Genomic DNA, 27,333 nt, shown 5'->3' on the forward strand with positions numbered 1-27,333 from the left:
ATCAGATTCCTGATAAGTCATGTCGAACAAAACTGGTTCCACGTGAGATCAAGCACTGTCTTCCAGGAGATACTGCTTCAATGAAATTACATCACAAACATTTACAGACCATTGTGGCGTCATCGACTGCCATGATGTCACAATCAAATGACATGTCTACTCTTGGCAACTGATGATGTGGTTACACACCGTTTCTTTGTTGTTTAACGCTGCAGTCTACATATATTCCAGGTATATGACGGCGGTCTGAAATTAATCGAGTCTGGACCCGACAATCCTGTGATTCAGCGAGCTTGACCGCCCGATCCCTTTAGTCGCCGCTTTCGACAAGCATAGTCGCCTTTTATGGCAAGCATGGGTTGCTGAAGGCCTAGATTCCACCTCGCATCTTTTCGGGTTTTGTTACACACTGAAAAAAATGGAAGAAATGTTTGGGATGATAAACAGATTCTCCCGGTCGTGTCTTTGATACCAATAATTCTCTTACGTACTTTATATCAGTGATTCAGTTAGTGATGTTATGATTAACTGATTTCACGTGTTTGATTAGTAATTAGGTTAACAATAACATTATTCATTGCACTGAATAAAACGGCCTGCCTGTTTGACATTATTTTTTTTCAAGATAAGATAAATTTACTGATATCATAAATTCATTTCACATCAGTAATATTTATGAATTAATGAGATCATTAGAACATTAATTGACAATAATGATGGTATGAATTTAATTAATTAATTATAACAGTAAATAGGTCATAAATGTGAAAACGGCTTGGCTTGTGTTCTCATGATCGCAACATCTAAATTGAATTACAAAGGCGGAAAAATGAACAATAACGCAACAATGAGACCTCATTAGTAATGTATCAATTGGTCAAGATGTCGCGAAGCGGCACTGCCACGATGTCAGCCTTTGGAAACGTTTGGTTCGATTAATTTATTCATCTAGCATTTATTTCAAGTAGGTACTTATCCTCACAGTACAGTTAAAATTATTTATTTATCGTTCTATATGTGAGAATTCCGTTGTGATTAGAGGGTCATTGTTTGTAAGTTACAAGTTTCTGATTATGGATTTTCAAGGAAATACTTGTACACTAGAACATTACTATTTAAGGTATTTCGATAAATTTGGAAACACGTTTACACAGAATGTCAAGCGATGTATGTTTCACCTGAATGGTTTAATTTTTATATAAGCGACGCCCATGTTTTTAGATCTATACTAACATTTAGTAGGTGTCTGGGGTGGTGAAAATGTTTCATATTGGAAAAGATCATGTTGACCAATCAAAATGTTTGCTACATTCACACCGAAGATAACAAAATGGCGGCGGCCATGTGTGGTCGTGTTGATATGACTTCGAGGGTTTGTGAACGCTTGTTGAAGGTATCTCGTAGGCACAGCAGTTTGGTTCACCAAAATGCAGTGGTGGAACAAGAAAGCCAAGACCTTTACCCACCTGTCAGACCCAAGTTCCCCGAGGGTAGCTGGGGAGCAATGGATAAGCGCCAGGCGTGGATCTGGCGAGGCAAAAAGGACAAGTTGTCGAATATCCCGTCAGTGACGGGCAGGATTGACATGATCACCAAGAAAAAAATGACCATGTGGAAATACAAGATAGCGGAAAGATACCCCCGAGTTTTGCCGTATCAGCAGTATGCTACCAAAACTCACCTTGTGAAGGGGTTGCCAAGTTTGTACTCTTCCCTTGAAGTGGATGAAGTTGTTAAAAAAATAAAACCAAGTGTTATTGACACACTTTGTTTAGAAAATGAAACACTTGTTAGGGACAAATTAATTTCAAAGGCTTCTCCATGGGAAAGGCCGGTACTTAGCTCGCAACTAATGCTGAAAAGTTTGCTCAGTACTCTCTCAACATGTCTTTCAGCTGATTGTGATCATCTAAACACTGCACAGTTTGATGAAAACGTGCGAGTAGAGGCATTTTGGGATCGACATGGATTTAGCCGTCAGAAAGTAATAGACAATGACGAGGATAATAAGAAATTTTTGACAGTTGATGAAAGTCGATTACAGGCTTGTCAGCGAGCAGATTTTGTCATCAGGAGTGAAAACCCACTGCCAGAGGTATGGGTTTCCAGTATCATAAGTATTAAATATGCTTAGGTTTGTTTAACATTTTAGTTTGTCTGAGACCACTTGGGTTAATGATAATTATTAGACCTAAGACCGAAAAACGGGTGTTTGATCGTAAAGATGTGTAAGTTTCCCTAAGACCGAGAACGGGTGTTTGATTGTAAAGATGTGTAAGTTTCCCTAAGACCGAAAACGGGTGTTGGATCGTGAAGCGAGAGTCACCAGAGCGTGAGGCGCGGTAACGGTATAACGAGACAGCGGTGGCACTATAACGCGGTAATTGAGCGGATGGTAGAGCTCGGGCTGCGCCCGGTAAACTGCATTGTTGCCATTATTAGTGTATGGCACCTGATGTAAATCATGTGCGACACAAAAGGTTGAATTAAGAATGTTTAGAATGTAATATCATGATAAGATTCTAGTACCACATGGAAACAATATTAATTACACATGCATCAGTTGCATATTGGTGCACACAGATTACATTGTCATTATGTTTGTTACTGGTTGTGCATTCATGGTAACATCTGACATCATCATGGTAATATTCATACATGTTAAGGAGGAATCGACAACATTGTTAAAGTGCTTCTCTTGTTTCAGTTTTTGTCCCGGGATGATGAGTTTTGTCAGACAGCAGGCTATCCTGAGCTGGAGTATCATCCCGTAACATATGGACAGAGCTTTGCGCATAAGCTTCAGCCTTCAGTTGTTGCTGGTATGTAACTGTCACTTTCTTAGCATGTTTTGTGTCAATTGAAAAAGTGTGTGTTAAAAAGATATATTACCATGATTACCATGATGACTTCTATTAGCTAAAAACAAACTATGACTAGCATCAATACTATCATGAGCATTTTAGTATTTTCAAATTGCTTAGTGCTTTGTTTATGTTGTGTATATGGTTAGGCAAACAACCACTCTATTATCAAATTCAATATTGAGTGATTATTGTACGTGTAGCAAATGTTAACAAATAAGTTGAAAATATGTCACTAATCATTTCTAATGTTTATGTCTGGCACTAACAATAATCTGGTCATAATTTATATGCCATTTTCTGATAATACGCAGTAGACCAAATAGCAATCACTTGCACTATTACTGGTGATGCAGTTAAAAATACCCAATAGTGTAATGCACAAGGCCTGACCCCCCTCTGCGCAACTGTTTTTGGTTAAAAATATCAGTGCCTTATCATCATGATCATACAGTGATGTACTTTTTTACAGGGCACTGGGTTGGTGACCCATGTGAATTTGGCTTGCTGACAGTATGTACGTCCAACGAAGTGCATGAGGTTGGCCAACAGTTTGGTGATGTTCATAGTCAGCAGCTTTTAACAGGCATGGGGATGAACACCTCATTTACAAGACTTGTAGCTGAGGCTTACTACCAAGGTAATATACTTCTTATAACGATGAGGAAGAAGTGTCTTGAGATGTGTTTCAGGATCAACTGTTTGTTGAATTAGGGCACATAATCTGGTAATGACAGTATCCATATGTATATGTATGTGTTTACCTGTAATACATAAAAGTTTTACTGAAACCATTTTCCTTTTTGTTTTTGCATCGACTTATGAGACCCAAACAAAATATATTTAGTAAACTTTTATGTATTTGAAAAAGTGTCAACGATTCCTGAGATAGTTGATGAAAATATCAGTTGTAAGTTCAGATTATTCAGTGTTGTAGAGGTGATCATGGCTGGAATGTAAGGGTCATGGTCGTGCATCACACGTCTGGCAGACTTGCAAATATGTACAGTTCAGATAACGGAGGCAAGAGTAAATTCTCAGTATATCATCAACATATATTTACCATGCATACCAATCTTTCTACTTCCTTTCACAGGTTTCAGCTCTGCAATAGATGTCACATACCCATTTACAACTCAAACCATTTTGAGTGATGGCCAACATTTTGCTTTTTTTGCGTACCAGCTGAACACATTAGAGCTGTGGAAAGATGATGATGGCAACCCACTGAGGAACATCTGTTGGCACACTCCAGAGATGAAACTGTACGACTCCGTCGAGGCAGGAGAAGTGAAAGGTTTCAATGACAATGTTCTCAAACACATAGTCAAGTTTCTTCTGTTGAAGCCTGGGAGACCGGGTGTAGAGCTCCGACCTTCATTACCAGCAGGGGAGCCTGCGCCCAGAGAGACCACCACTTACATTAATGATAAACAAGTGGTGGTCGTTGTCGAGGAAGAAGAAAAATATGTGTAACTGTTGTGCTTTCATCTTCTATGTTATACAGTGGGGAAGTCATACATGATGGCATGTTTATGTATTAAGGCAAAACCTTACCAACAGTGACCAAGATGGAAGAAAACATTATAAGCAATGTACTGAGAGGAAAAATTAGAATTTCTTTTACAGAATAATAGCCTACTGTTGCCATAATTGTTTTCAGTTAATGTGGTTCACAGCAACAAATATGATACTGAGTGAAATTCTAGCATTTGGAGTTGTCATTGTCATTCTATTTCAAATTACATGCTTTCCTTTGGTGTAATTCCCATATTTCTTCCCAGCAGCATATTGTTGGTATGCTATAGATCATGTGAAACAAACTGTTAAAATATGCCTTTCTGTCCATCTGTCTATTAGGGGAACATGCTGAAGTGGGAAAGCAATTTTGCCATGAATGAGTTGTTCTCAGTTTAGTAATCAGACTAGTGTTGTCCTGGCTGTCAGTGACTTGTGAGTATTCCAGGAAGACTTGAAGCATGCACTGAAGTCAGATGTCATCCTGTGACATGGGTGTCACAGTGCATGGTGGGTGGTGTTGCAGTCCGGAGTAGAGACTGCTTGATATAGGAGTGTTGTGTGTGCGACACCTGTGATGTGGAGTGATAGTGCTATACATGTATTATGAGGATCAGTACAAGTGTGTTTGTTTGTATATGGAACACTTAATAAACAAGTTATTATAACCAAGGGTGTTTACTTATCAACATCATGAACATGAAAATGGAGGGAAACATGGAACAGCTTCATTTTCTAGTATGCTGAAACAATCTTATGTTGTTTTGTCACAAGTAACTCAAATAAACTATTGCCACAACAATCAGAACATGAAACACAACTGTGCAGAAGTTTGAATCTCAGGACAACTTAACATCAAGTCACCATGGAGGTGGAGGTGAAAAGGTTGATCTTTGGAGTTATCTCCTCTAAATTGTATACTGTCCCAGTTTGTATGGCTGGAGGTTCCACTTTACTACATCTGAATCCATAGTGTGGCCAGTCGTATTGTAGAAAGATGGAATGTGCAGAGAAGAAGCTGGCAGCTAGGATTGGATGATATTGTGTAAGATGTTGGTAAATCTACATACATTGTTTGATAGGCATTACTTACACGTTGACGGATGACAAGATAAAACAATTTTTATGGATAACAACTTCTTTAATACTGGGAAAAGCGACGTTTAGGTATAGATCCTATACCCTTGTCAAGCAAGACTGAATGAGGGACATTGTACAGAATATATATAGTAGTTGGAGGATTAACAGTAACAACAATTGCATACATGAGTGGGATAACATTGGTAGGTGTTGACAACAAAGGGATGAAGCTGTCACAACATGATGGACAGAGAACACATAGGTGGAAGCCAATAGGGACATGAAGCCAATAAACAGGATAAGTGATTATTGTTTGATGAGTTCATAGTAGGCGGGTGGGATGAAATAGCCTTGATCTCTGTTGATTGATGGCTTGTGGCGGCGAATGTGGACTGCTTCTGTTAGTTTTCTTTTAGTGAAATCATGGAGGTTGTTGGCGAGGACTACAGAATCTACATACACCTAGTAATTGAAGCTGATGCATTTTTTCAATAATTGGTCCTGTTTGTTTTACAGTATTTATGTCATTATTGATGTGTTCCTTGGTGCATGTGAAAATCAAGCAATGTTTGTACGTGGATTGGCTGTTGAATGCCTAGTGTTTTCTTAATTAACATTATTAAAAAAGTCTGCAGGAAAGTATTTGGTTGTGTGTAACCTTGAGGCATCAGGCATGTATGAGCCAGTCATCTATTAACCTGAAGCAATCTTCCTAATGTTAAACGTATTCTTGTGAGTAAACACGGCTCGTTTTTGACAATTGGGTCACATGATGTTCCTGCCTTCTCCCTGAAAACTGAATTGTTGCTGGTTACAAATAACTCACCATTGTAACTCAACATTATATCCTGGCTACAACTGTCTCCAGTGATTGTGGCGTCAACATGATGATTGCCAAGAGAGTGCTTTGGAAGATTACATCTTGTTTGAAATGAGCAAAATCTATTTCCTCTTCAATGATTTATTCATACATGTAAATGAACATATAAAATATCTAGTACAATAATATGTAACTGTACAAATAATGTTGACCATATAACAAGAAAACTCCAAACAAAATAAACCTTAAAAAATCAGCAGTAGTGTAAATGTTAATTTATCACAGTTCATACCTTCACGGACGGTTGATCACATTTATTTGCATATAAGATATAGGAGTAAATATTAATTACTTTTCACATTTTGTAATGAGGAACTGGTTTCCTTGAGAATACTGGAATAGTAGCTGACTCCTCTATCTGCGCTTTGAAGCCAGATTCTTCTTATGATATGTTTCAAGAGAACAAGCAGGCGTAAATATGCATGAAGATTATATCAAATCATTTCTACAAATCAACATAAATAAACAATGCATTCAAATCACAACCACCTCAAGCAAACATTAAAATATCGAGTTCTTTTCGTATAGAAATTGTGAACTGTAAAAATAAGTCCCACAGTTCAAACATTAATAACAGTTACACAATAGGTTTTGGTATTTGAAATAAACATACAGGCACTCATTTCCTCAGGAAACTAAGTAGCGACCTTGACAGGAACAGGTTTATTTTGGAATTTTACAAATATTTCATGTACATTAGAATTGCAATTCATAACCCTGGACTTACCGCTATACAAAAGACATCATGATACTTATAATTACTATATCATTTGGTAAATGCTTCCAGAATTCACAATGTATCTATCTTCAAAGCATTTTGTGAATATCCAGAACCTGTCCCCTCGCTGCCACACTCACCAGTATCAGGTGACTCTTGTGTCAGTGTGGCAGTAATGCTGAATACACCAAACATACATGTTGTGCCTATCACTTGCAGCACACCTACTACTGCTAACCACTGTGTATAGAGGTTGTCTATGCTGGATATATATCTCTTCCTTACAAGCTGGAGGGCTACAGCTGTGGATGTCTCCCCCTCACTTGGCCTGCAGCTGCAGGGGCTCCAGCTGGGCATGTTTGAGTGGCAGCTGTCGTGTGAGAGTCTCGTACTGGATGGCGTGCTGCTTCCGCTCCTCCTGCAGCCAGTACAGCATCTCCACACGGTCCCACTTCATCTTCTCCGCGTACGGACGACCCTGACAGAGGACAAGCCATAATGACATATCTGTGTTCCATTTACTTATTCAGTCTAATTAATGATGTCTGAGGTAAAACATAACTATTAGGTTTAAAAAAATAAAAGAATTGGTTCTCAGGCAATGTTTTTTGAAAATATAGTGTGTGAGGGCGGTCTCTTTTTTTTTTCTTTTTTTCTTTTTTAGTTCAAACTAGTATGTAACCAAACAAACAGTGTAACCAAATAAACAGTTGTGTACATTCAACCTGTGAAAGGGCCTCCCTAGAAAATGTATTCCTTGATGAGTAAAATACTGGAATACAGTATTTGACTACCATTGGATTTGGAATATATAAGGATTTTTTTTTTAAATTTTAAATGGAAATAAAAACAAAATGTGAGGCAAACTTTATGATGATGCGGGCGGCGTCTGAGAACCAAGACTATTATTTTTTTAGCCTTATCATTTATATTAATGCTAAAGTCTATCAAAAATGATATCATTAGTGAACTTGCATATAGTAAAATGGAACAGGATCCACTTGCACAAAGTGATCTCAGCTCTACTACAATCGTAACTCACATACTATAAAATAGACTTATGACAGTCATGGAGCTAAGATCACTTGGGCAAGTGGACCCAATTAAGGCCCGTCTTCTGTTTTTCTCTTTGTTTAAAGATTTTCAGTGCCAAAGATCCGTATCAGTAGACATTTTAGGTGGGAAAAAGTCATTCAGAGTTTATTTTTCTACTTTCTATTCCATAACGTTTTCTAAATATGTTGCTGGATGTGAAATGTTCCTCAAGGTCTTGTATTCTAAAGTGTTCTGTGCACATTTGTTTTGTGGTGAACAAACTAACTGACATTCTGCAGAACAAATATAAATTAGTCCTTTTCATATCCCCCCTCAAATTCCTTTACTTAGGGTGTGTGTATCTGGTTTCTTTTGTCTGTCATTTAATGCCGCAGCCTGCAAATAATCAAGTCTGGAACAGAAATCCAATTAAAACACTAAGAGTACGGATTGCGTGGTCAGTTGTAATGCATGTTAAGAAATCACAACTATTATCAGTAGTTGTGATTTGTTACCACATCCATTGACCTACCTTAAACGATATGCTGTCCTGGAACTTTTCCTTCACATAGTCAAGTTCAGCTTTAATTTCCAAATCCAGGGCATCAATACTCTGAAAGACATAATGACAGATTCTGGATTGCCTGAAGCACAGTGAGTACAGCCTGTCATGGCATGGAAGGGTGTAACAATTGATTAAACTAAAACAGCACTGCAATATTCATTGCCAGAATCCACAAGCATGTGTATGATGCTATGAATAGAGGAACACTGCTTTCAACAAGGCTTGTGACTAGCTAATAGGGGAACACTGCTATCAACAAGGCTTGTGACACCCCCCAGTGCTATCTCTCTCTCTCTCTTCACATCCCCCTGATCCTGATGTGGCTAATAGAGGAACAGTGCTTTCAACAAGGCTTGTGACTAGCTAATAGAGGAATACTGCTTTCAACAAGGCTTGTGACTAGCTAATAGAGGAACACTGCTTTCAACAAGGCTTGTGACTAGCTAATAGAGGAACGCTGCTTTCATCAAGGCTTGTGACTAGCTAATAGAGGAACACTGCTTTCAACAAGGCTTATGACTAGCTAATAGAGGAACACTGCTTTCAACAAGGCATGTGGCTAGCTAATAGAGGAACACTGCTTTCAACAAGGCTTGTGACTAGCTAATAGAGGAACACTGCTTTCAACAAGGCTTGTGACTAGCTAATAGAGGAACACTGCTTTCATCAAGGCTTGTGACTACATGTAGCTAATAGAGGAACACTGCTTTCAACAAGGCTTATGACTAGCTAATAGAGGAACACTGCTTTCAACAAGGCTTGTGACTAGCTAATAGGGGAACACTGCTATCAACAAGGCTTGTGACTAGCTAATAGAGGAACACTGCTATCAATAAGGCTTGTGACTAGCTAATAGAGGAACACTGCTATCAATAAGGCTTGTGACATCCCCCAGTGTTGTAACCCACACAGGTGTTACCTTGTAGTAGAAGCTCCTCTGCCTCGCCTCCTCCAGCCTCAGCACCGAGCTGCCCTTGTGTCCTGCAACATCCCACATTAACCACGTCATGCCTGGTACAGGACAAGTGCTCATGTTGAGAGTAGTCTGTACTTCTTTAAAACAGTTTGTAAGCTTTCTACTTCTAAGACCATGAGAGATATTAATTTAAGGCTTGGCCAAGTCTGTTAGACAAATACTATTTTTCACATTCTTCAACTAAACCATATGATGCATCATAAAATCTCCCTCCTTGCCTCTGCCATGTGTGGACAGACTTCTGAGACGGTTGCATGAAGGGAGATCTGTGAGTAACTTGATAAGGATCTGAGGTTCGCAGTGGTGTTAAGATGGTTTGGTATAGTTTTCACTATGTGTTACACAGCTTATACAAAGAGGACATCATAGAAATTCTACAAGTAGTCCTTAGAAGGGGTTGTCTAGGTTAGGGATAAATTACACGAAAAGGTGGATGACACATAATCATTCCTGCCTAACTGATGACAAGCTTTCCTGCATACTACCTCAGTAGGTCACATGACAAAGTGAAACATTCACAGCAGAATCCCCGCTGACATGCATGCATCTTCAATGTACAAACCTTTCTCAAAGAATCTGTTGGGGTCAGAGGCCCTTCTTTCAAAGTTTTCCAATTTCTCCATGAGAGCTTCTCGTTTGAGAATCAGATCCGCTGCACTCTCCCACTTCTCCATGACCTGGTAACCGAAAATTAAAAGCAACAATCATGATTTGTTTTCCTTGATTTGGAATATTGGACCTTATTGAAAAAGCATCAAAAGTGGTTAACGGCATCCTCTTCAAAACAATCATAATTCTTCCTTATTACTTGAAAGATTTTATTTGAGGACAATTGCTGTTAGCACGATTAGTTACAGAAAATTTGATAAATAGATACTAAAATGCCACTTCAAGAAAACAGGATCCTACCTCATCAAGTCTGGCAAAGAACTCATTACAGCTGTACTTGATGGCCATGTCCAGTTTCATGCTGTCGGTCATCTTGAGACACGCCCACACACGCTCCAGGCGCTCCTGTGGTGTTGCTGGTTTCTTGAACTCTGCCTGCATATGCAAGAACCCAGAAAATTTACTTGTCAGGATGTTATAACCCAACAACACAAGCTGTAACGACTTATGGAAAAAGATCCTTCAAATATACAGCAGCCTCAATGTGGAATGATCTACCACTGCAAATAAAACAATCCCCAAACTTATCATCAGTTAAACACATTCCTTGTTAGACAGGCTTTCCCCTCAACAGTCTCTTGACTCTGACTCTTTCAACAAGTGCAAATAAACATATAGAGAAGAGTAACAAAATCATGTACTGCATCTATCAACAAATTGACAAGCCTCACATAATGTTGATATATATACATGAAACTAATGCTGATGGTTTATTTGTATGTTTAATTGATGGTTGTCCTACCTCAGATGACTTGGATGCTGCGGAGTGGGTGGTGCTTGTTTGTCTCCCCGATGCTTGAGATTTGGCTCTGGATACAAATAAGCTGAGTTATCATACTCCAGGTCAGAATGATGAGATCTGATTGGTTCACATGATCTATCCTGCCTTGGAGGGAAATAAATTTCTCAGCGGGAGAATAAAATATTTATACCCCACCAAGAAGAAAACAGGCTGCACGTGGATTTCTCAGCAGGAGAATAAATCCCTTATATCCCACTTCAAAGCAAAAAGTTGCACGCTTTTTCCAAGTCAAGGAAAGTTAGGTGACATAGCACAAGTTAACCTTATCTCTATCGAACAGCTGTTTTCTATCAATTTTGAATTTGTTTTAATTCTTTTCAATGGCAGATTAAACCATGTTGGTAAGATAGATTTGTTGTAGCAGTATCACTTGGGGTGCATGTAGTTTCATGCTTCAATCAACATAAAGACACCAGTCCCATTTGACTCATACCTGTCAAATATGGCAGGAAGATTATTTGGATGGTCTATTTGGGGTGTATTTAACCAGGGATCCAGATAATGTTTTCAGCCACTTTGATTTTTTAGTATATTTTTATTCCTTTGGGTCCAGGCTGTTGGATATTTTTACATCAATGAGAAGACATTTATTTTTTTACTAATTCTGCTAAATCCTGTTTGAGGTGACTTCTAATTTGAATGTGCAGCCCCAAGTGAGTAACATGTTGCTAAACTCACAACAAAGATATACATGTCTAATAATGATAACAGAGATGTAGTGCCCTGTTTATGCATTATTCACAGCAGATGACTAGAGTTCATGTATGTGTGATGCCTGCATTCTCTCAGTAAAGAGATACTCAGGTTGAACAGGATACACTGGGTAATACGCAATGTTGTTATAATGTTGGATTTTTTATTTTTTCCCCCGCATATTTGTATGCAAACAACTTAAAATTAATTCGGTGGTGGTGATTGATGTTGCATATTTTATACAAACCCGTGATGATCTGTGTGAGAATAGGTCTTCAGCAACCCATGCTTGTCATAAGAGGCGACTAACGGGATCGGGTGGTCAGACTCGCCGACTTGGTTGATGCATGTCATCGTAGCGCAATTGTGTGGATCGATGCTCATGATATCAATAACTGGATTGTCTGGTCCAGACTCGATTTTTTACAGACTGCCATCATATAGCTTGAATATTGCTGAGTGCAGCTTTAAATTACAAACAAAACAATATTTTACACCAATATTCCACTGGAGCTATGATTAACACTGCTAGCTAAGATGAAGGGAGAAAGTAGTTGACAGAAATAACTTCGGATCAACTATCAGAAGTTGAATACAGAGTACAGGGTCTATTCATGAGGAGAAGCATGAGAGGCTGGCTCACCGTGACTTCTCCAGCATCAAGCGAGCCTGTCTGGCCTGTGCAACCCTCTCTTTCAGTGTCTTGGCCGATTTTTCTGCTTCCACAGGCTGCTGTGTCTTCTTGCTGGCTTCTTCCTCATCAACTACAACATGATCCAATACACTGTGGCAGCAAGTCTACACATTGCACATTTAGTCAGAGATTGTTCTTAACGAACCTGTCAGACAGTAAGAGAGAATACCCCTGAGTGGGGGACAGAATAGATCCCCAGCATCTATGCTTGTCATACATCAATGAGGATATGGCAGTCACAACGTGTTAGGCCAGACTTATTTACAGCTTGGTTTAAGAATACGCCGACTTCCAAAAATTCAACTGTGTAAAAAACTAACATAAGGCTAAAAAAAATAATAGTCTTGGTTCTCAGGCACTGCCCACATGATCATAAAGTCTGCCGCATGTTTCGTTTTTATTTCCATTTTAAAAAAAACAACAACAAAACAATCCTTATACTTAAAAACAATGCCATCCAATATAGCACTCAGTTACTTCCCTTTACATGCTCACTGCTTTACTGCACATCTCGTGTTATGGTCATGGCAGCGATAGGAGTTTGTATGCTTGTTTATGTAGGGAAGCCCTTTCCCAGGTTGATGTTACACAACTGTTTATTTGGTTACATACTTGTTTGAACAAGCAAAAAAAACCAAGCCACTGCCCGCCCGCATTATATTTTCAAAAGTCATTGCCTGAGCAGCAATTCTTTTTTCTTTTTTTAAGCCTAATAAACAGTAGTGTTTTTTATTCCACTTTCCAGAAATAAGTAAATGTTAAAAACAAAACAACTCATTTTACTGTCACTATCAATATCAATAAATTGTTTAAAATACCATAATTATAACCTATTGAAAATGTAGCTTAAAACCCTAAAACAAAATGAATAATGATAAATTGTGAAAGATGTGTCTATAACGGAAGGGACATAACTCTAATCATTTTTCTTCCCTATTCCTCCTACACCCACCTTTTTTCTTCCGACCTTCTAAACATTTTGAGTGAGTGGGTGAGTTGGGTTTAATGCTGCCTTCAAACAGTATTCCACTTATATCACATCATGTCAGCTTAATGTGGGAGGAAAGCCTGAAGTGAAGCAGGTCTCTGACATTTACCACTTTGGTGAAACCCACTAGCACGGTTATGGTGCTGACAAACCTAGAAACATCACCTAGGCAAACCGGGATTCGAACTCGTGATCATAGGTTTCTGGTGTGGCTAAGGGACGTAAGTCTGCACAGTGAAATGTGGCACCTTAGATAACCCGTGCCCCCTAAACAATTGAAGAAAATAACAAAACATATTTGAAATTGGAAGTTTTATATTTCTATTAGTTCGGCCTACTGACCTAAATTTGGAGGCCAAAAATCAATGAACATACACACAAAAATGTCTGGCCTCTCCTGGCTGACTAACAGTGCCATCATACATGCATGATTGTCTCTCATGCAGTCAGCCACTGGTTTTCCTGGCCCAGATTGTATTATTGACAGACAACCATGATATAGCAGGAATGACTTGGGCTCACTGAACACCATTACCTCATTCCCTGTTCCTGAATGTGAGAACACCAGACAACCACAGTCTACACCCTGTCACCATACAGTGGTAAACATCCATGTCTTACCTTCTAAGGGGGCACGGGTGGCCCAGTCGTCTATGGCGCCACGATTCACTGTGCAGAGTCGCGTCCCTTAGGCATGCCTGAAACCTATGATTGTGGGTTCGAATCCCGGTTCCCCACGATTATGTTTCTAGGTTTGTCATCACCATACCCGTGCTCCTGGGTTTCACCAAAGTGGTAAACGTCTGAGACCTGCATCACTTCGGCCTTTCCTCCCACATTAAGCTGACACGCCGTGATATAACTGGAATACTGTTAAAAGCGGCGTTAAACCCAACTCACTCACTCTTACCTTCTAAACCCGGGTCTTTGCCAAGGCCTCCCAAGAGGACAGAGTTAACATTCCAGAAGCCCTCCTTGTACTCCGTCTTCAGGGCCTTCAACTCCTCCACCTTCCTGTCTCGCTCTCTGGCGGCGGAACATCATCATACCATGTATGAACACATCACATACATCATGCAGCACTCGCTGATTCAGAAGAGACTAGAGGCACAATTTTAAATTACAAGTAACCGAAAACCTAAAATGTATCATAACCCTCACCATAAAACAAGTGAATTAAGAATTGTAGATTAAACCTTTATTTCAGATGATATCACCCTGTTGTTAGTTCTTGCAGTTGATTCTGAGCCAGGAATTCACTGGCCATTCCGAACATGGTTTATAAACAAATATAACAGATACAACTACAAGTCATTACGCAAAATTATAGATTTTTTGGGATGATTTAATAAACACGGTTTGAGTCAGAGAAATCACTCGATTCGTTTGATTCTTGAAGTCGTATCAACTGGACGCTTTAGTGCTCGTTGGTTCTACTCCCGGATTCAACAGATGCTCATGATTTCTCCATTACGGAATTTGGTTGCCAAAATGTATACGGATTTATAGAATTTTAATTACTAACATGGCTCCCAGATTACCAATAACATAAGCATTACATTTTTTTTCTTTGATGTCAACACTACAAAGAAGATCTAATGCAACTACAGAGTACACTGTAACATTTTCAGGGAACTGTTTCTATCTCACCTCTGCTCTAAGGCTTTGCTGGAGTGAGAGGACCGAGTGTTGTTCCGCTTTGGAAGACGTCCTCTGTTTCCGATCCCAATGGATGGCCCTCGTCCTGTCCCTCCTCCAGACTCACTCTCATCATCGTCCTCATCATCATCCTCAGAGTCGTAGAAATGGAACAGCACTCCCATGAAATCTGTCTCCTGTAACAGAATACAACTGTCATCACAGTTCCAAAGCTTACAGGAGGAACCGCAAACTGTAATTGACATCTTGATGATCAATAATAATAATAATAATAGGCTATTTATATTGCACAACACACCACTCAGGGGAATGCTCAAAGCCCTATTATTACCCCGGTCACTGGATCAGTGTGCACTCAAGAATCATTCTCAGCTCCCTGGGGAGTATACAACCAAAGCCTGTTAGGCGCTACAATGTTAACAACCACACTGCCATCTCATCCTACCGGGTACCTATTCACTGCTGGGTGAACAGAGGAACATTTGAAAAAAGTCACTTGCAGAAGGAGACGTCACACACGTTGCATGTGCTTCAGTGAGGGGCAGGACCAAAGCCCTAGAAACTTTCAGGAGCCAAGCTGCCAAGACGCAGTCACCCATCCAAGGACTCTCCGCGACCAACGTGCGCTTTGTGCTGTGCACAGGACCACATGCCTCCACTATGCAGTGCCGCAGTATCAAAGGGGCCTCCCTGATCATTTGTCAATAGTTATAAGGAGGCTCTTACATCGTGTATACTTTGTTACCATTTACATCACAGAATAATGGAATACAACATGAATCTGGATATTCATGATAATACGAGATGATTGTATGTGGAACAGCCAATTCCCTATACATCCTCCACAGAGAGATCCCTCAGAGTAGCTGGCAAAGGTGGTGTTCGTTCATCAAGAACATCCTTTGATGACACCCGCCACTGAGCAAGGGCCCTGATTTCATGTGGATTATGTGCCTGAGGATGATCAAATCCTGCATGTTGATATACTTCTTAGAATTGTCGCCCTAAGACAGAAAGTCACGATGTTCTTTGTGACCATTTACTCTTATACAGCAGGGAAAGAACATGCTCTTGCTCTGCTTCCTGACGGACCCCGTTACTTCCATGTAACGTCTTAGTGCTGGACCTAGACTGGAGATCAGCAGTGTCATCATGCCCAACCAAATACAGAAGACAATGGTCATCTTGTGAAAATTCTTCTTCCTCCAGATGTTGGTGACTGGCAATACCAAACCCCACATGGGGTTCATGTCAACTTTGGCATCTGGTCCCCTGTGAAACATCATCGGGGTTACATCCAAAGATTTGATTTTCCAAATATGAACTGCTGTAGTCAAGGCTCTTCTGTGAATTACTTTGCTCTGCAGGTTCATACTGTGATACCAAATGCACAACCCCTAGGTCCCAGGCCGCAGGTCTGAAGTGGTTTTTCTGATCTTCTAAAATTCCTTGGCATGACTGATGATCTTCCTGGACCTAAAGTCTGCTAGGGCTGAGTTGATGGCTGCAGTGTCCCTATGGTACCATCAAGAGCTTCTTGGCTGTTTGAGGGGAGAACAAGTAGTCCACTACCTATTGAGGTGTCCCCTTCTGGAGATCCATTCTGTCTTAAAAGCCATGAAAATTCTAGAGGAATTTCTGCGTGCCCTCACAATGGCCTGTGCTGATCTGTCAGAGAAGAGCCAATGATCTTGGGGCTGGATGTGCTCTTTCTTGAGTGGATTAATGTGTAGCATTTCCCTAGGTCAAAGTTCCATGACTATGTTTCATGGAATCCTTTTAGTTCTGGAAAAGTCTTCTGGTCAGTAAGGTGCTTCCAGAAACAATTGGATCTCCCTTGTCTCCTACATTATTAGAGTAGTGATGACCCATATATTTTTTATTAATTGTTGCAAGATTTACCAAAATGTTATTAGTCTGCCAAATACTGGGTAGTCTGTGGTTGGCTCAACTGGTGGTGGCAGAAATCAGTTAGTTGTCCAGGGTAAAGTGCGAGTCACCTTTGCCAATTGCTGGAGGACATGGACATGGAAAATTGAAAAAGTTTGTCCCTTGATCCTTCCCACTAAGCCCTGCTCCTCGACTTTGGGCACAAACACATTGAAGATCCTGGTTCTTGGGCTGATACTGACCATAGGACCGTTGTGAACAATTTGATGCTACCCTAATCTTCTGTAGAGGTCTGCCCAATTCTTTAATGTTGTAGGAGGGATATGAGAAGTGTCCCAGGAGGAGTATTCTTACAAGTCTACCTACTTCAGAGTGCACTTTAAATTCAGACTGCGAAATTCCCGAATCAGCTAAATAACACATCCAGGCCAAAGCAGCAAAGGCATCATCACAGATTCAGGAACTTGAACATCCTCTGAACTGGTGGTTGAGTAAGACTAGGAACAGACTCCCTCTATCTGGAAATAGAGCCATGAGCGTCTTGAGATTAGGGGGATCCAACCCAGAACATCTGCCACACATTCAGCTATTATCATGATCCAATGGTTCCACCCCCTTAGGACTGTATAGTAAACAAGGGTAGGGGCCGATCCCAGGATAACTGCCCATTCCAGGAGGAATGCCAGTCCCAAGTTGAGCGCGAGTCCTAAGTAGAACATCAGACAAGTGAACTGTGGATCCCACATAGAGGGTCGATTCCAGGCAAGACACTGGATCCAAGGCATACATCAGCACTTGTGCACCAGCCAGGAGGACTATCAGTTGGTGATCCAGGGCGAGATGAAGTGCTGGTGAAGGAGAATTCTGGTGATGATGAAATCAGGAGCACCAGCGCACTCATCAAAGGAGTGGAGTACTACACTCGACATACCGGGAATCAAGTGTAGTCAGTGTAGTCAACTTACCCAGATGACAAGTGAAGCATATAGCAGCATAGAAACACAATCATCCCTAACATGTGTCAGGCAAATTAGAAAATCAGAACAGAGGATAATTTAGAAATTTTGTTTTCCTAAAACACATAATAAGGCTGATGTTAAAGGATATAAAGGAAATTGCAAATCGTGTCAGGATAAGAACTAAACTATCCCTATTAATCATTATTCTACCATGAATATGGAATTTACTCGATTCTGATTGGTCAATCAGAGGCTATTAAATCACAATAAACCCCCTCTGATTGAAACAGCTGGTTTGACGGCCGCATCACCGCGGAAGCTTATATTCATAGAATAGTACTATTTTCAGTCATTGTCGGTAGGCTTGGAATTTTGGCGCTTTTCTATATACGACTATGACGTCATATTTTTTGTGTCACAATGAGCGATATGACGTCATAATGGTGACGCGCGATGTATAGCCTTGCAAAGCTTGCTTTGTTTTCTTTAGGGATGCCCACCTCATGTTAGCTTACCAAGTTGCCGTGCTTGCATGCCTTCAATGCCTGTCATATGTTCGAGTGAAGTATAACGGTGTAAACAAACTGCTTGAGTATATACAGCACCATATTTTGTTCGGTGATTCCGTAATTCAGATCGATAACCCACTAAAAACACTGAACTCAACCCATGCCGCTTCACTCAGTATATTTGCTAACACCAAAGAGTTCGCGTTTTATTTAGTAATGGTAGAATGGAGATAAACATACTGTGTTTTCAATGTAGAGCTAGGTTACCTGTAGATTTAACCGCGCTAAATTTAACATTTGAAACCTCACGCTGCGCGTTCGGTTCCAAATTCAATTTAGCGGGGTTAAATCTACAGGTAACCTAGCTCTACATTGAAAACACAGTATGTTTATCTCCTAATTATATGAATGTGTTATTAATTATTATCATATAATTGTGTTATTAATTATTGTTATATAATTGTGTTATTAATTATTATTATATAATTATGTAAGTAGACAAAACAATATCTTCAGGACAACACAGTGACTCTTCTAATGCAGACATGATCAACAGCTGTGCCAAACTATTACAGAATTAACTTAGTGAAACAGTTATGACATCTTTAATATCAACTCCTGACTTAAAGTACAAGTACATAATCTCCCAATCTGGTCGATAGTTATGATGAAAAAAGCAGCACATTTCAAAACCTGGCATAGCGGTGACGGGAACACTGTTCTAGTAAATGCTACTGAAACTACATGAAGTGGACAGTCATGCAGCTGTTTCTTGAAACCAATAGACAGGTATAATGTCTAACCTGTGTGGAGAGGAACTTCATGTAGTCGTCGCTGGTCACTGTACTCTTCCACCACTGAAGCCACGATGCGTATGTCCTGGCCATCTTGTCTGCCACCACACTGGGCATGTTCTCGGACGATGTCAGCGGCTGCGATGACTTGGACGGGTGGTTGCTGAAGGCAGCATGGATCTTCTCTGGGTTCGGAGTCTGATATATAGCAGATGATTACCAGTCTTTATAATGACATGATTACATCATTTGTAAAAGTACTCACATACAATGTTGATAATGCAAAGTAGATACAAATCGTGAATAATTTGATTTTTATGTCAGAATATATAGTTATGGTTACCATGGCTTATATGTAAGAGGCAACTACCGGGATCGGGTGGTCAGACTCGCTGACTTGGTTGATGCATGTCATCGGTCCCAATTGCGTGGATCGATGCTCATGATTTCAATCACTGGATTGTCTGGACGAGACTTGATTATTTACAGACTGCTGTCATATAGCTGGAATATTGCTGAGTGCGGCGTTAAACAACAAACAAACCATGGCTAAAATAGCCTCTCATTAACAATGTAGACAGAAAAATAAACAATCATGTTGTGACAATTACTGGTAATATTTGTACATTATTTGAGAAGATGTGCACAATGCAGTCAGACATTCTCGTATTAAAACACTTACTAAAGGTGTAAATGTGTTGTCTCCTTGCAAATTCTTTGGTGGGCTTGAAGGTCTGAAACAAGTGAACCGACATGACAAAGAGAGGTACTCCTGACTGTCTTCATCTTCCAAGCGTGTCCACTGGCCTCTATCAAACCCTAGTTTCTACCTTTGCCACATCAAGGCAACTTTTCTTGGCTCTATCGTGGCACCACCTAGTGTAGATCACAAGTTGTGTCCCTTGTAATGAAAACGCGATATCCAATCAAATTGCTGTTCTTATCTCACAAAGCTTCACAAAGATGGCAACTACCGTAGGCAACTACCGTAGGCAACTACCTAGTCGATCAGATAACAAAAACATTTACAATTTCATCCCTGACACAAAAACATAGGCAATCGTTGACGGGTTTAAAAGATGAAAAAGACATATTCGTGTCAACAAAGACTGGCAGCAGTTGATCACTTTCACACGAACATGTACCAGTCGTGGATGTTGACTTTGTGAAACAATCTCTGATCCGACTATCGGTATGTGGGATAGTCCAATCGTACTTAGCACAGGAAAGTGGGTTTGATGTGGCTAGGGTGGAAACAAGACTTTGATAATAAGGATAGTGGACGCTCTTGCCTCGGGAAGATGGACTGTCTTGATCAACTCAGAACTCACCCCTCACATAAGCATCACACTGAAAGTTTCCACAATGTAAGGGTAGTAGTCATGTTCTACTCACGTCCTTGCCCAGTTGCTGGCATCCATTTCTCCCCAGGGAGGGTCATGACCTTTCCGGAGTTGTGGGTTTATGACCCGCTCATTAGGCTTCTTGGCTAGCGTTGTTGACGCCATGGCACCGGCCAGGGAGATGTTCTCCGCTGCTGATATTATCATCGGGTCCTGTAAACATGAGAAAGTCAAAACATGCAATCTTCCAGCACAACAGGTAATATGTATTAAAAAACTTTTCTCTGTCAATAACAATCTCATTAAAATCAGATCTTAGTTCTCGCTATCACTAAACAAAGATCTGAGGACATCCCATTACGGGTCATGTCAGAATGACCTTTCATCTGACCAATGAAAGCGTCACTTACCAGATCATGAAAGTGACAGTCGGAATGTATTTTCTAATCATGCAACCTCGAAAATGTTAACACGGGGTATTCCGAATGACAGTTATGGCCCGTACGACTGATTCCGTCAAAATGATCGTCTATCTCTCGGTTCTGTGGGATAAGCATTTGAACGGAGGAGGTGTTGCACAGTACGTAGGAAGCACTGCCATACATTCTCAACCAGATATTAGACATTCCGGAATGTTCGTTTGTTCAGTTTTCAAAATATTAATCGAGAACTGTGTCATTATATTTTTCAAGCGTAGACAGAAATGGAAATCGCCAGGTTGAAACCAGTGCCGTAAAGCTCGAGAAAGCTGATGTCGCCTTCTTGTTAGTCATTTCAGTTGTCGGTCAAAGTTGGCAAAAGGTCGTCCTGACATGACCCATAATGGGATGTCCTCAGATCTTTGTTTAGTGGCAGCGAGAACTTAGATCTGATTTCAATGAGATTGTGTCAATCATGGCCTTTGATGGCAAGTATCACTGTAGATGATCACTTCTTCCTGTGTATTACTGAAGAGACACTATATTCACACAATCTGTTAGGAATGAGAGACAAATATTCTGTATTTTTTGGCATATTTCTGCTTTTAACATATTTTCTGCTTTAACCTTTTAGACAACCTACTGATATTGCTCCCCCCAAATATGATAAATGTTTTGTTCCCATCTGTTACAAGGGTTTGGTTAATATGCAGGTGCAGTCTCACATCGTCCAATTCGAGATGGTCCTGGGGAACCGTCTTCATGATTTCCCGGTAGACCTCCCGGATCTCATCTGACAGGAACAGGTTCTTGTCGAGACCCTTCACAGTAGCTGGATCCACCTGACACAGACACATAAACAGCAAGTTGTAGATAGATAGTGTTGTTATATAGAGTGTTGTATCTACTGTTGTTACAGCTAGTGTTGTTATATCTTATAATGATAACTAGTCCTTATAATGATAACATATAGCAAAACCCTTAAAAAGTTTGGCAAGGACTTAAGGACTAGTGCCAATATCTAATACTGGTTGTCATACCAAGTGTTGTTATATCCAGTGTTGTTATATCTAGTGTTGTTATATCAAATAGTGTTGTTATATCCAGTAGTTTGGTTATAAAGTGTTGTTATATCCAGTGTTGTTATATCCAGTGTTGTTATATCTAGTGTTGTTATATCAAATAGTGTTGTTATATCAAATAGTGTTGTTATATCAAGTGTTGTTATATCTAGTGTTGTTATATCTAGAGTTGTTATATCAAGTAGTGTTGTTATATCAAGTGTTTTTATATCTAAGGTTGTTATATCTAGCATTGTTATATCAAGTAGTGTTGTTATATCTAGTGTTGTTATAATAAGTGTTATTATATCAAGTGTTGTTACATCTAGTGTAGTTATATCCAGTGTGGTTATACTAAGTGTTGTTATATCCAGTGTTTTTATATCTAGTGTTGTTATATCTAGCGTTGTTATATCAAGTAGTGTTGTTATATCTAGTGTTGTTATATCCAGTGTTTGTATATCTAGTGTTGTTATATCTAGTGTTGTTATATCTAGTGTTGTTATATCCAGTGTTTGTATATCTAGTGTTGTTATATCTAGTGTTGTTATATCTAGTGTTGTTATATCTAGTGTTGTTATATCTAGTGTTGTTATATCTAGTGTTGTTATATCAAGTAGTGTTGTTATATCAAGTGTTGTTATACTAAGTGTTATTATATCAAGTATTGTTACATCTAGTGTTGTTGTATCTAGTGTAGTTATATCAAGTGTTGTTATATCAAGTGTTGTCATATCAAATGTTGTCACAGCAAGTGTTGTTATATCTAGTGTTGTTATATGACCTTATATCCTACTGTCCCTGTACAATACATGACACATTGTTGTGAGGGAGAGGGAACTGGGGTTTACAGTATTTCCACTGTCAGCAACCTGAAGGCAACAAGCCTGTTGCTGGGGCTCGTGTGTACTGCGAGGGCCTTAATGTGCTGAATTAGAATCAAGACTGCCTAGGATAGAATAGCATTTGAAAAACACTTCACAAAACATCAGCATTACATGTGTGAAAAGTGAAATTACCTTAAATCTTTCAAGAAATTATTTGACTTCAACAACAGCTTTCTCTTAGAAACACAAAACTTAGTACATCTTGAATACAGGAAACAATGGCGACAACAACATTCATTCAGCTGCTTACCTCTTCAATCAGGTCGTTGTAGACAGTGGCAAATCTGTTCAGGGTGATGGAGGACATGCATACCCGCTCTGACACACGGACGTCAGATGTACGCACAGTCAGCTGCAAATACAAACAATTACAAACAGCCATGAAAAATGAATCTATTTCTTCATTTCTGGAAATATTAAAGGAAATCATCTTTTAAATGATATTTTCCAAGCTTTAAATAATGTTTGGCATACTTTAACATCACATAAGTTCTGAAGACATCAAAGATCCGATTCCCAAAGCTATTTGCACTACAACTGTTATATCTCCTATACTTTAACATAGATGTAAGACAGCCACAGCTTTTACATGGTTAAGTGAAACAGGGCCTGTAGTTTAAACATGCTCCACACAACTGATACCTGGTTTGAGAGCTTGCTGCTCACTGTTGCAGGCTGGGGATGAGTAGGTTCTTCAACAGCAATGCTGGAACACAGACATCATGTACTGAATAAAAAGCACTCACCTGAAAAACATGTGTTACATTTCACCGCTTTCTCAAAGGCATTGTGTATTCATAGGTTTGGGCCATGGGAGCCGTGCCAGTTTACACATATCAGAGGGGTACACATAGATTGTCTGACTTCCATTTTGTGGAAGCCTCGGTGGCTGAGTGGGTGAGGTCACTGACTTTGTGTGCTGGTGATTTGGTGCCTTACTCTGAGAAGTGTGTGTTTGAATCCTGGATGAGACTCTCAAAATGTACTAGAATTTGTACTTTACTACGAAAGTGTTCTCCCAAATATAAGATATGTTATGTCATGTGTTACTTACAGATTTCCTGTACTTTGTGAATGTTCTTGCAAATATAGTACTGTCTGTAGGATACAAGGTTCTCCAGTGACAGATACACTGCAGTAAACCGACTGCACTTACTGTTCATCCTCTATCCTCTGTTGTTTCTTCTTCTCCAATTCCTTCAATTCTTCCTCCATCTTCTCCTTCAGGCCGTCATGACGAGCATTGCGGATAATAGCCTGCAGTCAGAAGCATAGTGCTCATGGATGTAGCCTCACATTGACATCATTTATAATGACTGAGAACTTGCTAATTGATGGAATTTTTAATAACAGAGCTGTCAATAATTCTTTTAAGATTCCCCAGTAATGGTGCAAGTCTGATGATCAGTGAAGACTGTGTGTGAGGTGTTGAGGGAGTCCAGCTGCTGTGACCAGCACTGACTGACCTGTAGGAGAGGTGGGAGCACTGACTGACCTGTAAGAGAGGCGGGAGATCTTCATCCACCTCCTGATTGGATTCATCCTTCCTGTCCACCAGCCTCCGCAGGTCTTCCGCAGCATACTCCCTCGAACCCATCTTCGGCTGGTCGTCCGACACCTTCTCCTGCACAAATGGCAAGCTACATGACAAACACAGCAGTAGGTGGATGGTTTACTTACTAGTGTGTGTATGCATGCGTGTGTGTGCGTGTGTGTGTGTGTGCGTGTGTGTGTATGCATGCGTGTGTGTGCATGTGTGTGTGTGTGTGTATGTGTTGTTGTTGTTCAATGCCACACTTAGCAATATTCCATCCATGACAGTGGACTGTACATAATCAAGTCTGGACCACTAGTGATTGATATTATGTGCAACAGTCCACCCCATCAAGGTATGTTGACACATCAAGTCACCAAGCCTGCCATCCCGATGCATTAAGTCTCCTCTCACAACCAGCAAAGGTTGCTAGGGACCAAGTCTAACCTGGAATATCCGCCGTTACTGGTCAGTGGGTGTAGTCAACAAACAAAACACTCAGAATTAAGAGTGTGCTGATCAAACATTTTATTCAAATTGATCTATCTAGACTCTCCACAAAGAGTGTGCATGTCAGAATAGGCAATTTCTTTGTGCATCCTTCTATGTCATGATCACCCTCATTCACCCAGGATAAACACACATCCCAAATATAACATTTGTTACATTTGACCACATTCTAAATCGCATTAGGTGCTCATAAACACACAGATAACAATATGAACTTAAATCAAGGATGCCTATAAACCCGAATCAATTACTAGCCTGACTAGAGATAACATGTAAGGACACCCCTAACATGCCTGACATTCAACTGACCATTGTGAACCTTTACCATGCAACAAACAAATTCTGGCACAAGGGCTAGTGACCATTTGCATATCTCTTCATAATGATACCAGGAAAACATGCATTTTCATCATCACCACTGCCTGGTAACATTTTTGTGGAGAACACATAGAAAATATTTGTGGTGCAAATCAGAACCAAATAGTCTTGGAAAACTTACGTAATATATAATGAAAATGAAGAGAATTTTTTCTGTATTGAATACTGCTTGAGTGAATGAAATGTGTGTATGTGACATTGAGGCCATGATGTGCTGTGTGTGATACAGGTGGAGGACAACATCATCTTACCTTGCCATGTCATCATCCTCTAGACAAGAAGGTGTAAACACCATGAGTATGTATAGTGATATGTCACACTTATCCGTTACCTCAATGTTCTGGCCAAACAGTATCTGCTTCAGTCAGTCAGAAATGATATTTTTTAATTTCAAAACCTCTGTTTTTTTATGATATTTTTGTTTTCCACCACGCTTAGCAATATTCCAGCTATAAGATGGCTGTAATCCTTTAAGTAGCCTCTCAAAACCAGCAAAGGCTGCTGGGGATCTATTTAACCTGCAATCCATATGGGAGTTATATTAGTGTGTTCTTTCTGCAGATTATGAAATCATATACATGTACTGCACTAATTCACGACCTCTGAAATAATGCCGCATAAACTGATCTACAGAAAGGACACACTATTGTAGACACATCATACTGCTCTGAGTAGGAAAATGACAATGACATCCATACATTTAAGAGTCAATGAAGATACAGTGAAAAGATGGTCATAACGAAACCAATTGTGATCCACCAGATGTAAATAGTTTGTTTGTTGTTTTATGCTGCACTCAGCAATGTTCCAGCTATATGAAGGCAGTCTGTAAATAATCGAGTCAGGACCAGACAATCCAGTGACAATCCACGCCGTCGCTGTACAATGACACGCACCGAGCTGACCACCCGAACCATTTAGTCAACTCTTAGGACAAGCATAGGTTGGGGGCCTAGCATCCTCCCAAGGCAAGGGAGTTAACTCACTATAGAAGTCCAGTTTCCACCCTTGCCCAACAAAGCCGGAATTCCGGAGTTACTGTTTCGCTGGACAAACGAGTCTATACATAGTCCAATCAAAATTGTGTAACATGTATGTCAAAATGTATGTCAACATGCAAAATTCCATGGACTGCAGGATTTGCAAAGCGTGTGTACTGTCAACTGGGCGTCGACAGATATTTTCCCAATTTTTTCATGTTTTTTATCAGGGTGCTCAAATGATTTGATGCAGTTTGCATCTTAGTCCAAGGTTGTACAGTATAGCCAGAGCAGTTGATCTACATCTACACATCATGATGTCACAAGTACCTTCGCCATGATCTCCCTCTCCCTGTGTAGGACGTCAAGCTCGTAGTGGTCAAACGGGTCGTCACGGACACGCTCGCTGATCTCCATCTCCTCCAGCAGCGTCTCGCCGTCATGGAGGTTGGGGTCAGATCTGCACCGCTGTAACGCACAACACAAACACAGTAGTTACAAATCACATCTTTTGGTGCCAAACACCTTCTCATTTTGTATAATTACGGTTTGCTGAATAATTTAATATTAAAATAGAATCCAAAAATACATCAGTTTCAACATTTCGCATCAATATATTTTTCACAATTTAATTTGTTAGAATATTACCTACACTCTGAAAATATTGTAACATTTGTATAATTGGAGTGAGTGAGAGAGTGAGTGAGTATGGTTTTACGCCGCTTTTAGCAATATTCCAGCAATATCACGGCGGCGGACACCAGAAATGGGCTTCACACATTGTACCCATGTCGGAATCGAACCTGGGTCTTTGGCATGATGAGCGAACGCTTTAACCACTAGGCTACCCGACCGCCCCTTGTATAATTGGAAAGTAGTAAGATAGATGATTGGATGGTTCTGGTTCTAGGATGATACAGATCAGAAA

General features: G+C 40.0%; 2 protein-coding genes across 3 annotated transcripts in view; one reads left to right on the top strand and one right to left on the bottom strand.

Annotated features, from left to right (window-relative positions):
• Window positions 1–1,323: 1,323 nt before the first annotated feature.
• LOC124136667 (28S ribosomal protein S30, mitochondrial-like) lies at window positions 1,324–5,051 on the top strand. Its single transcript, XM_046502639.2, has 4 exons — window positions 1,324–2,095; window positions 2,708–2,822; window positions 3,337–3,504; window positions 3,961–5,051. Exons 1-4 carry the CDS (start codon window positions 1,331–1,333, stop codon window positions 4,338–4,340), a joined length of 1,428 nt encoding a protein of 475 aa, XP_046358595.2. The 5' UTR covers window positions 1,324–1,330; the 3' UTR covers window positions 4,341–5,051.
• Window positions 5,052–6,407: 1,356 nt separating this feature from the next.
• The window catches only part of LOC124136666 (coiled-coil domain-containing protein 87-like), a 31,594-nt gene continuing 10,668 nt past the window's right edge, over window positions 6,408–27,333 (bottom strand). For both annotated transcript variants that reach the window (XM_048402530.1, XM_046502638.2), the window contains exons 14-31: window positions 26,736–26,873; window positions 24,499–24,627; window positions 24,160–24,260; window positions 23,646–23,709; window positions 23,254–23,355; window positions 21,781–21,897; window positions 20,689–20,849; window positions 19,976–20,027; window positions 19,303–19,491; window positions 15,133–15,317; window positions 14,393–14,508; window positions 12,444–12,564; window positions 11,048–11,114; window positions 10,546–10,680; window positions 10,199–10,313; window positions 9,580–9,641; window positions 8,628–8,708; window positions 6,408–7,538 (exon numbers count right to left, since the gene is read on the bottom strand). In XM_048402530.1, the coding sequence (XP_048258487.1) occupies window positions 7,380–7,538; window positions 8,628–8,708; window positions 9,580–9,641; window positions 10,199–10,313; window positions 10,546–10,680; window positions 11,048–11,114; window positions 12,444–12,564; window positions 14,393–14,508; window positions 15,133–15,317; window positions 19,303–19,491; window positions 19,976–20,027; window positions 20,689–20,849; window positions 21,781–21,897; window positions 23,254–23,355; window positions 23,646–23,709; window positions 24,160–24,260; window positions 24,499–24,627; window positions 26,736–26,873 (2,094 nt within the window). In that variant the 3' untranslated portion in view covers window positions 6,408–7,379. The remainder of the gene's footprint in view (window positions 7,539–8,627; window positions 8,709–9,579; window positions 9,642–10,198; window positions 10,314–10,545; window positions 10,681–11,047; window positions 11,115–12,443; window positions 12,565–14,392; window positions 14,509–15,132; window positions 15,318–19,302; window positions 19,492–19,975; window positions 20,028–20,688; window positions 20,850–21,780; window positions 21,898–23,253; window positions 23,356–23,645; window positions 23,710–24,159; window positions 24,261–24,498; window positions 24,628–26,735; window positions 26,874–27,333) is intronic.

This window comes from Haliotis rufescens, unplaced genomic scaffold (genome assembly GCF_023055435.1).
Source record: "Haliotis rufescens isolate VD_foot unplaced genomic scaffold, xgHalRufe1.0.p SCAF_1, whole genome shotgun sequence".
Taxonomy (NCBI): domain Eukaryota; kingdom Metazoa; phylum Mollusca; class Gastropoda; order Lepetellida; family Haliotidae; genus Haliotis; species Haliotis rufescens.

Excerpts from the sequence above, each read along its gene's own strand:
- LOC124136667 (XM_046502639.2), top strand. The coding sequence starts at position 1,331 with ATGGCGGCGGCCATGTGTGGTCGTGTTGATATGACTTCGAGGGTTTGT. Across the intron at positions 2,823-3,336 it reads TCAGCCTTCAGTTGTTGCTG|GGCACTGGGTTGGTGACCCA; the intron begins GTATGTAACTGT and ends ACTTTTTTACAG. Across the intron at positions 3,505-3,960 it reads AGCTGAGGCTTACTACCAAG|GTTTCAGCTCTGCAATAGAT; the intron begins GTAATATACTTC and ends TTCCTTTCACAG.